Source organism: Puntigrus tetrazona, chromosome 3, assembly GCF_018831695.1.
Source record: "Puntigrus tetrazona isolate hp1 chromosome 3, ASM1883169v1, whole genome shotgun sequence".
Lineage (NCBI taxonomy): Eukaryota > Metazoa > Chordata > Actinopteri > Cypriniformes > Cyprinidae > Puntigrus > Puntigrus tetrazona.
This window is the reverse complement of record NC_056701.1, coordinates 7,241,188-7,252,610: the sequence shown is the minus strand read 5'-3', so window position 1 is coordinate 7,252,610 and position 11,423 is coordinate 7,241,188. Positions and strand designations below refer to the sequence as shown.

The window sequence follows — 11,423 nt, the reverse complement described above, 5'->3', positions numbered from 1 at the left end:
GTGGATTATATATGGATTATATATCTTTTTCAGGGTAGCACTAAATAAAAAACAAATTGTTTTTTAACGCTTATTATAACATTTTGTAGATTCTACAAAGAATATATAACGTATATACACACACACATATATATATATATACATATATATGAAACTAAGAGCTTAAATATGACCATGACTGTTGCATAAACCATGACTATTACTGTTGCACATAGTGCTCAGGAATTTGAACAAACCAGAGATTAGCTAAATGTTTTTGGACTCTGAAAGAGTAGTGGAAAACTCTGGTTTCATAGAAAAGTATTGGAACAAAATCGTACTAAACATTACTAACCGGTTATTAACCAAGTTTCCAAACTGTAAAATTTGAAAGAGATATTTTCTATTATGACTTTTTGTGGTACAATAATATTTTGAAATCGCCTGTGCGTTTCACTGAAGTTTGAAAGAAAACATAAGGACCGGTAAATGACACCATTTACATTTTTTTGTAAATTCTCCCTTTAAGCATGTATGCAGCACTGCTCGTGTCATACAGGTGAATACTACCATGAGTTGTGAGTTTTGTAGAGGAAAGGCGTGAAGCAATCTGCCTTATAATTTATAATTATAATTAAGATTACGTATTTCACTATAGCTGGCAGAGCGCTAGACCATGACCTAATTTACATAAAAACAGGCACATGATTTGATTCCAAAGAGAAAAAAAAAGTAGTTTTAATCCTTGGAAAGACACATTTGCAATTGAACAGCCTGAAGACAAAACACAGGCAGGAATTGCACTTCAAATTTTCTTAAAAAATAAAAATTAAAAAGCAGGCATTTTCATCAATATATTTCTGTCATAGAAACAACTGCAAAACTGTACATCAAGCTTTTTACAAAGCATTTGGGACTTCCGTTTTAGAATGTTCGTTTCACATTTTTACACATTCATCAGCCAGATCTGCTACATTGTGACCGCAAGAAAAAAAAAAAAAAAAAAAAAAAAATCAGGAATATCAGTCCTAAAACATTTTGTGAGAATTCGGCATTGGCTTAGTTAATTCAAGTCCAACTTCAGTTGTCTTTGCGGCATTTTTTAGCACAAGTCGAGTCTCAGGCAATGCCGGGACAGCAGGTTTCTGCATCGGTATTGCAGTCTATACGATTTAAACCCAATCTCTCTCTCTGCAGACACAAACAGAGACAGACAGCTGCTCGCAGGGTCACAGTTCCTCGCGACAGGGCGGACCGTGTGGTTTCCTGGAAAGAATTCAGTCTGTGTCCAAATGACATGGGTTGGTCCCTTGCTGCTGTGCGTCCTGATACACCCTGAGGAAGTCCTTGTACCGTGGAGCGCAGCTGAGCCAGGCCTCTCCAAATCGCACAGTCCCAGTGAAGAGGAACTCGCCCTCCCCTGGTTTAACCCTGCACTGCCTGGGCATCTTCACATAGCCTGTCCAGCGTTTAGCCCGGCCTCCCCCCGACACAAACACTTGTGTCTTCTGTCTGTAAAGGCGACTCAGGGACACGGTGACAGAGGTCTGGTCGTCCTCCTCCTCCGCTACACCAATAATACTGCCCCGTGTCACTGTAGAGGGAAAAAAATATATCAACGTAAGAAAAACATAGTATGGAAAGGGGAAAAAAAAAAAAAAACTAATAGGATGTGCTTGATCAAACAGTACTCAAAGAATGTATAAGGGATTGCCATTTTAATGTACAGCACAGTGAGCCAACAATCTTAAAAGCTTTTATGGGAATTTTTCTTAAAATAAAGTGCTTCCTAACAAATTCTGTTAAAAAAAAATATTCTCACAAGCTTAATAAGCTTGTTGCTTATGAGCATTTATATTACTAGCATATTGGCTGTTTATTAGTACTTAGAATGCACATATTATTATAAAATATATATATTTTAGATTCATATCCCACACCCAACCTTACAGTAACTACCTTACTATTAATAAGCAAATTAGGGCCCAGTTCCATAGACAGGACTTCAGGCCATAGTTCAATTAGGACATGAGTAATGTCCTAATTGAACTATGGCCTTAACTTAAGACTTAAGACTTAAGCCTTTTGCCTTTAAGACTTGACTTAAGACTTAAGCCTTTTTTGTGAAACTGGGTAGGTAGGTTAGTTAATAGTGAGAACTGATCCCCAAACTAAAGTGCGTGCAATATATTTTTACGATTTAAAACATTTTATATATAGTATAGTTTGGATAACACTAATAATATTACTAATACTGGATCAATACTAATCAAACTATATTAATTTACTTTGATATTGGCTTGAGAAAGCCTAGTCTAATCTAAAACAGCTAAATTTAAGATGGATTTGGAAGATACCTTTTTTTAAAGGTTTTGATCAACCATTTTAGGAAAACAAAGTAAAATTGCTTTCTAGACGAGGCTTTTTATTTTGATTTTTTATTATTATTCCACTGCCAAATCTCTCACATTTTTTTAAACGCAAATGTGTTCCATGCGAATGTTTATTCTTGAAATACAAAATGATAATAACAGTATTAAACCTATGAACAGGGCTATCAGTAAAGTATGGCACTAATGGGGTCAAATATTGGCCTATCAACTGCCAGCTGGTCCATTTATGTGTCTTTAATATTCCTAAGAAGATTTCAGTTTATTCAGTAGGACCTTATTTGATTCTTTGAAGAATGTTAATTAATCCTATTAAAAGTATTCGCGTAACTCATACAGTTGCTTGATGGGAGGAGTGCTTTCAGACTTCTTACAAAATATAACTGCAATTCAATCCTTAGTTTAATTTGATTCAAACATTTAAAGATGTGACTTACCAAAATCACTGGTGCAAACGGCCAGCAGGACCTCCGCATCTGTACAGGGTTGGCAGGGTGCTGCGGAGAATAACAGAACAACAAAATCAGACCAAACGCAGCCAACATTTGACAGTAAAGCAGGAGTAAGAACATTAACATGTGCATAACGTAGCATGTTGTTTTTCGAAAAAAACAGCACACCGATCCATCCACACCCGCCACGTGGACTTTCAAAAGATATAATTAATTTCTGCTGCAGATGGTCATTTATTGAGCGTGAAGAAGCCAACTTCATCGTCACGGTTTGTCGGCTTCTAAACCAAACAGAGATGTGGGGTGGCCTGCGAGAAAAGAACCCTCTTCAAAAAAAAAAAAAAAAAAACATCTGTAGTTGGTGGAGAGGAGGAAAACATCTCGACCCTTCCCCCTTTAGAAAAACACTGACAAACACACACCGCGTCCTCACACCCCAACGCAAATGAGATCCAGCTGAGACGAACTCCAACAAGATTGCAAGGACTGGTAGCTCTGGGTCAAAAAAAAAAAAAAAAAAAAAAAAAAAGAACCATCTAGCGGAGCACACGTTCCACCTGTGCCAACAACCGAGAGAGAGTAGAACACTTTGTCTTTTGTCATGTGTCACCATGAGTTGTTAAAAGGTACAAACACTCCTTTGCTTTCAGGTGGCCGAGGGTCCTGCGACTGCTGTAAGGCAATCAGAGTAACCTAAACACTGGCAGCACCGTGTCGGCTTTGATCAGCGTGTTCCTCTATCCAAATAAATCAGGCCACAGTCTCGTGGCTCTGGGGTCATTACAGCCCCCACGTGCGGATATAATCCAGCACATTTGTCTGGAGGGTCTCAAACCTCTCAGGCTTGCAGGGGCTGAGCGAGTGACTGGTTGTTTCAGATGGCTGGGTGGAGGGGTTTATGGGTATTTTACAGGTTTACGGATAGCAGCCTGTGGGTCAGGGCAGGCGTGTGCGACAGGCAAATGTTTAGCTGTCTATTAGTGCAAGTGGATTGAGGGGCTTTAAAAAGTTTTCCAAAACCATGACAACTGCAATAAATGTGAGTGGTGGCTGGATGTCCAAAACTCTTTGCCACAAGGCTGAAGTGTTATGGGTGGGGACAAAGGAATTGCAATGTGGTTGCTAAAGTATTTTGGTCTTTAGTGCATTGTGATGCAATTGTCAAAGCATATTCTGTTCCACAGCTCTAAAGTGCAACAGAATTGTTGTAAAGTGAACGAGTTGTGTATGGTGCCTGGCACAGAGTCTACACTGAAGCAAGTCATAATAAGAGTGACAAACAAGGGAAGGGTTTTTGCACAAACAGTTAACTCTGTTTTAAACAACTTTCAAAAATCATGTTTTTTCCTTGCATAAAACTCCTAATTTGCTGCTTATTATTAGCTAGGAAGGTAATTGTTAAGTTTAGGTATTGGGTAGGCTATAAGCTTTATAAGTACAAGTTATTTATAATAGTTTATAATAAACAGCCAATATGTTAACAGAAGGCATGCTAATAAGCAACCAGCTAATAATATCAAAATGTTACCGTTTTCACTATAGTAAATATGTTAAAGATGTGTAATAAAGTGTTACCCTTTTTTTTTTTTTAAACAAATCCATGTTTTTTCTTTGATGCATACATACTGACACTTCTGAAAAATTAAAAAGGAACAACTTTCTTTGGAAACCTGCTCATTCACCAACTCATCCAGAGTTAGTAAGTTGAGTTTTACCGTTTTGGAATCTATTCAGACAATCTCCGGGTTTGGTGATTTTAGCATAGCTTAGCATAAATAATTGAATCCAATTAGACCAGTGGCATCACGTTCAAAAACGACCAGAGTTTTAACTAAGCCAGACTCCGAGATCAGCTGAATGGATTCAAAAACTTATTAACTCTAGGTTAATTGGACAATGAGCCTATTTCCAAAAGAAGTGGAGTGTTCATTTAAGGTGTCCTTGTGGAGCATGTATTCATCTCTTTTAAAACACTAAATGTAAGTAACGCCATTAACCATAACAAATCTAAATGAATCCCAATGCTTGTGCTTCAGGAATGACTGTTTAAATAATAGCAATCTACAGTAGTCAACATTTGAAGTAGATCAAGTCTGTCAAAGTTCTCCTAAGAAAAGAATAGAATTTTAGTATTAGGTTTTGGGACAACTTTGCTGAAAATTTTTGACCCACTTCAAATGCTGAGAACCGTAGCTTTACTAGTAACACCGAAGATTGGGAGATATCACGGAAAGCAGGCAAAAAACCCGATCTTCTGAACCTGACCCTTCTCAGATGAGCACAGTAGGTCGTGTCTGTTGAGGAAACTGGGTGGAGGAGAGCGGATCAGAGGTCGGCCGTGTTGCAAGACAAGAAACGTCGCACCAGCAACGGGGCCAGAGGTCATCCAGGAATCAGCTTCGCAACAGCTGGCAAACGCCAAAGCTTCAAAGCGGGGGATCGTTCAGAACGCTCGGTCTGGCAGAGGTCTGACGTGAAGTGTTAACTGCTGCCACATCCTGAACGCTAAAGCCACGCTTAAAGCGCAGATGGGTTTTGTCAAAAGCTTTAAGCCGGATCACATGCAAAAGTTGAAACGGAACCGCAGGAATGGGCTGGCATCTGAGTCAGCAGCTCTCGCTGCCCCGAATTAATGCAACGCTGCTGGGATCGCAACCACTTCACACGCTGGCAGGATGAAAGGGGGAAGATAGTGTCCCAGTTACATCTGGTCCCTCTGCATTCCTCGCTAATGGAGAAAAGATTCATATGCCACTTCGCCTGCATCCCAACCACTTCAGAGAGGCGTAACGAAAAGTAATGAAGGAAAAAGTGAGGGAGGGGAATCCAGAGAGACGGGGGAAGAGAGGAAGAGGAAGGGAGTAGGGAAAAAAGATGGCGATAATATGTCTTCCCAACAGCTGGTCTAAGACGCATTCCACAGTGATGGAAAGCAACTCAATTCCAGCACAGCAGGTCAACATTCATGAGGTGAAGGTGAAAAAACCCACAAGCTAGGAAAAAGGAAAACGGGGTCACCTTACAGATCTCCCCGCTCAGATGGCTGAAATCACAAACGGCAAACGCGCAAAGACACAGCGAACCAGGCATTAATGCCACACGGAAATGTTTAACGTCGCTCTGCTTTTTAATGTATCCATGCCTGCAAAATACAGCTGTTTATCAGAGCCAGATTTACATGGCAGTTATGAATTCTCGCTCCCCTGAGGGGGGACACAGAACACTGAATATTTTGCTTTGTTTGGGAGAGGAAAAACAGACTTGTTATACAATGTATCTATACTGCTTCGGGCCGTTCAGCTCTTCGGTTTTGGCAGGTGCACTGTTTGAAATGTAATTTCTGAAAAGAGGCTGGATGTTTGGCATGTTTTGCTGGTGTAAACCGTTTGCAACGTCCCGTTGTGAGACTTGCGCCACACGTTCTGGAAAGCGCAGTGGGTATTTATCGCACGGAAAACAAGGTTCAAATCAGTATCGCTTTCCAGAGCAAATATGAGCGCACATCCACCACCTCAGCATCACAGAGGGGAGGACGTTTCCTGAGGTAAAGATATCATCTGTTGCTGGGCATGAAAACATTGGCTTCGGATCGCATACTTCTTAAAATAAACAAACCCTTGGTATTGCGTGCATTTATAACAGTGTACCCAAAAACCCTGGAGTGACAAAAATGTAATAAAGCTTTTTGCTGAACAAAGCAATTATTGTTGGAATTTAATAGAAAGGGTGGGTACATCTAAAAATAAAAACTATGTTTTTGTTTTTTTAAGAAATTAATACTTTTATTTGAATGAGATTCTAATATTATAAAATTAATATTCAAAAAAAAAATTATGATAAAAAATTAAATAAAATAAATGTTTCTTGAGCAGTACATCAGCATATTAAAACGATTTCTGAAGGATCATGAGACCATGAAGGCAGGAGTAATAACCTATTAAAACAGAAATAAATGCAAACCTTGGAGAGCTTCTTTCAAAACCAGAATAATAATAATTGGATTTTTAGTCTATGTCTGATAGCATTGAGACGCTTTTGTTTTACATATTAACATTCTACTCTGCTCTCTAAATTCGGCAAATATCATGCACATTTCAGGAAATACATCAGATGAAAGAAAACCGTGCTTGTCAAGCAAGTCTTTAAAGATCTAAAGAACCTCATACCAGATAATGACTGTGGATCTGCTCCTGGTCTGTGGTTGACCAGTTCGTACTGGAAGGCTGTGATTTTTCGGCTGATGTCCCTCTGAGGCACTGCCTCGATGAAGAGCGCCCCGTCCTGGATGCTGAAACAGTGCACTCTCCCCTCGGCCTGATCTTCCTCACGGAGGAGCAGTCGCAGTTTGCCCAGCCGGTCCAGGTAGATGTGGGTCCCGCTGGACTCTTTAGAGGGCTTGATGCAGACGGAGAGAAGAGACGCCGCTGGGGACAGTGTGTTTGGCCGCAGGTTGACGATGATGGCTCCTGTGGGGTAAAGCCACTCCAGAAACCCCTGGGCGCAGCGGAGGTACACCTGTTCCACATCCCGAGTGTGACCCTCATGGGTCAGCCCACTACAAGAAAGGAGAAAGGAGATATAAGCTTCGTTCCAGAACCAACCCTACTTTACATGGCAGAATTCTACTGAAACTAAACGTCTGAGTAAATAAACTGAAAATAAACCAAAAACACTACATTGGCAGCACATGATGATGATGGGCAAATTATGACAACACACAATTTTGCATAATAAAAGGTTGTAATAATTTTAGTCAATGTTAATTTTAACATTTCCCAATACACTTTTAAGTTTAATTTCACAATTATTTTTTGTTGTGGTTGATGGCTGACACCAACATTTCAGGAAACAAAGTGTCCAGTGGCTATAGATAGATGGCTAACAGACAAATACAGATATAATTAAAAAAGATTTATAATTAAAATAGTTTTTCTATGTGTTCAAAAAATTATGTTACATAGCCCACTTTAGACATTCTACTAACTATAAGTAACTTTGTAACTATGTGTCAACTAAATGTCTACTAAATCTAAGAGTGGACAAGTAGAGGGTAGGTTTAGGATTAGTCGAATAAGTTGACTGCAAAGTTTCTTATAGCCAGTATGTTGTGGACTCATCAAAATAAGGTGTTAGAAGTTAAGCAGGCAGTCTACTAATACTCTAATGACTGCTTGTTAACATGTAGTTGCATGAAGTTTGGTGTTCCTTTTAACATTATCCTGTAAAATTCACTTTAACTGCTATCTGAAAACATACTATTGATCTTATTGTGAATCCCAAATCTCAACATTCAATCATCAACTGACAAAAAAAGTTGGCACTGATGGCCTTGTGGTTTGTGCATAGACATGCAGCGCAACTGCGCCTCCAGCAACCAGTTCTATGCTTTCCTGTGAATTCTACAATGTCCCAATGTGATAACTGTCTGCAATCTGTTGAATTAAAATTAACAAATGCTGATTTTATGTTATTGTTATGTTTATGTTTATATGTTGTTTAAACAGCAGCAGATTATTTAAAAATGGTTGAAAATGTGGGCCACAATATCAATCTAACACTGGTAAAACTCTATTTTTAATCAGAGCAGTCTATTTTTTAGTCTGGATCATATACGGTTATAATCCGTGCTTCTCTTGACTTCATGGAGGAGTTCTCTCCAAGCGCAATCATTCTGGGATTGGCTTATCCGTGAATTCTGCCAAAACAAACGATTTCAAAAGGCAGCATAATTTTGCTGGCTACTGTCTTGGAGCAATCGTACGGTGCCTAAAAACACTTGAAGGAGAAACAGTAGGCAGCCATCAAAGACTGATGTATTACTCACCAAATTCTGACATCCAGTTATAACCGGTTAACGTTCACAAATAAATACTCGCAGGCCCTAACTTAAAAACCAAACAGTTTAGAAGCAAATGATGGGTAATCCCCCAAATAATGATGGTCGGAGGCTGGTTTAGTGGCCTTTTACGTGCAACACAGCAAAAGGAAACTTCAAACATTAGGGTGATTGTCCTGAACAGCCTGTGCCAGAGTTGAGTCCAAAGCTGAAGCTCATATGAAAGAAAAGCTTTTCTCAGAGCAGGAAGAATGAAGTTAATGTCTTTTCACACAAGGTGTTTAAGACCCACGCGCGAGGCTTGCTGCATGACCCGTCACGTGCAAGCATGCGCGCGCACACACATACACATTAACCGTCTCTCATTTTTCTTCTCTCCTTTCCAACGCTTTGGCAAGACCAAGCACTGGCATCCTGCCGTGGGTAGGATTTTTGAAACGCAAGTCAATGGTTCCCTGGACACACGGGCCTCTCTGCAGACAAGTGCAGAGACAGTAGCCGAAACCCGGAGCATGCAAGTGCAAATGCAGGTCACGCAGCGGACCTCCCCTCGCTTTCAACTCCTCGAAAAGACGAGGAGCTGCATGTCCGGGCAGCAGTCCTGTCGCTGTCCAGACTCTCGCCGCTACTTTTAGACATCATCTGCGGTTCCGTGCCTTGAGCTTGCGGCCCGTCGTCAGTTGGGCAGAAAATGAGCCATCTGCTTCTGAAGCCTCCAGCGGATCTTCAATCAGAGATGAATGCAGGCCTGGTGCAAGACCCCAGATTAAACTCTCACCAAAATGAGAGGTGAGGACCAAAACTCCTGGGGTGACACATGTGCGGAGCAGACTCGCAAGCTGCCGTGTCCGCATTTATAACGGTTCCTCTTTAATTAAGAGCATTTGAAATTCAGCTCTGCCATAATGAGAGGCTGAACTCGGGCCTGGCAAATCAACACCAGATTACGGCTGCACAAGCGGAGTACAGTGCATTCAGCTTTGTTATTGTAAAAAGACTTCACAGAAAGCCTGAATATGTAACGTTGAAGGATTTATTTCTTTTTTTTGGAGAAGGGAGCTATTGTTGAGGAACATTAGCAAACGTTGTTATGTGGCGGGGTAAATCTGTAGTGTAAACTCATTTCCTCATTGGTTAAAGATTTATCACCAACCTAGATACAGTTCAAAACATCTAGGTGCACGCTGAGCTGGAAGGACTATTAAAATAGATTTTGACACAATATGATTATTACAGAAACTTAAAAGCTTCTAAAAGGCAGAGCAATCGCATGTGCAATAGCTTATTAACTCAGGTGAAGCTAAAAAACGCCTTTAAACGAACAATAGAGTGATTTGCATGTTACACACATGAGGGATTAATATGGGTTTGGCCAAACCAGTGAGCAAAAATTAAATCAGTGCTCGGATAGTGTCTGCTTTCAGGTTATGCCAGGAGTAATTAACACAGTAAGTCTGACTAAGGAAAGAAATACATGCACACATACTATTAAGACCAAGAGAGGAACTGAATAAATAGGAATATAATAATAATAAATTTTTAGGTTTATTTTAGGTTTACACTCTTAACAGGTCACAAAAAAAGAAAAAAAAAAGAAACAAAAACAACAGGGCTTTACTCTAATACTAATAAACATAACCAATAATCACAATACCATTATTGCTCACACGTGTATAAAAATTATAAAAGTAGCCTACTAATAATATTAAACATTATATGTAACTTTTTAGAATCAACACGTTTATGTTTTAACTTAAAATATAGATTTAATCTCTGAATAAAAGTGTACTAAATTACATTTCATTTCAATGAAAAAACGAGAAATGCTCGAATAATCTGGACGTTTGGAGCGTGTCTCACCTGCCCCTCCAGCTGCACTGGTCGCTTGAGTACTGGGAGCGTGCGATCCGACACAGAAGCACAACCGACAACAAATACGCCAAGAACGGCGAGAGCATGTTTGTCCCACCGCGGTCTACGTCTCCCCCAGCGCGATACTATAAAGCTCTGCTCTGCGGGTACGGGATAAAACAGTCCAGCGTCCGTATTTTCTTCACTACATCGTGTTTTTCTTCGGTATCGTGTGACTTTCTAGCCCGTGATTTACTCAAGAAGCGCGACTAATGGCGAAAGTCCGAGATGCGCGTCGGCTCGCTCACTCCATGCCGAGCTCTGAGCAGCTCTGAGCAGCGGCGCTCGCCTCGAGTGAAGAGCGCAGGAATCCGAGCCGAGCCGCTCGCTCGACTTTGAAGGGCGCGCATGCGCAGACTTCGGCGGAGGAGCGTTCCTCAAGAGTTCAGTGAGCGGCTCCGCTCGGATTCCTCTGCGCGTCACCGCCAGCTGATTGACACGGGACGCATGCGCAAAAGAGCTCCAATCTGGCTGATTAAAATTGGCCAGATTGTTCACTGAGACGATAAGTAATTATGGCATAATTATCACAATAATATGAATGTCATTGCTTGTATGTAGGTTTGTTTCTGGCCCTAAATGTATTTATTTATTTATTTATGAATGAACGCAAGCATGCAGGTCGATCATACAGCGTTAGACTACTATTAGACTATTTGCTTGTAAAATGCCTTTTTGCATCACTATTTATATTAGTTTAACACTTGAAAGTATGTAAAAAATTGTGATTAATCACATACAAAATAATATGTTTACTGTGCATATTTATTATGTATATAAATGCCTACATTATGCATTTATTCAAAGAATAGCAATGGATTTACATTAAGGATGTTCTGCTGTTTATTCTACTCA

General features: G+C 40.1%; 1 protein-coding gene across 1 annotated transcript; it reads right to left on the bottom strand.

The window, feature by feature from the left end:
* Window positions 1-687: 687 nt before the first annotated feature.
* metrnla (meteorin like, glial cell differentiation regulator a) lies at window positions 688-10,914 on the bottom strand. Its single transcript, XM_043235263.1, has 4 exons — window positions 10,518-10,914; window positions 6,988-7,376; window positions 2,807-2,866; window positions 688-1,573 (listed from the first exon to the last, which is right to left on the bottom strand). The coding sequence occupies exons 1-4, from the start codon at window positions 10,613-10,615 to the stop codon at window positions 1,257-1,259; spliced, it is 864 nt and encodes a 287-aa protein (XP_043091198.1). The 5' UTR covers window positions 10,616-10,914; the 3' UTR covers window positions 688-1,256.
* Between the last annotated feature and the right edge of the window lie 509 nt (window positions 10,915-11,423).

Excerpts from the sequence above, each read along its gene's own strand:
- metrnla (XM_043235263.1), bottom strand. The coding sequence starts at position 10,615 with ATGCTCTCGCCGTTCTTGGCGTATTTGTTGTCGGTTGTGCTTCTGTGT. Across the intron at positions 7,377-10,517 it reads CAGTGCAGCTGGAGGGGCAG|TGGGCTGACCCATGAGGGTC; the intron begins GTGAGACACGCT and ends CCTTTCTTGTAG. Across the intron at positions 2,867-6,987 it reads AGATCCACAGTCATTATCTG|CACCCTGCCAACCCTGTACA; the intron begins GTATGAGGTTCT and ends TATTCTCCGCAG.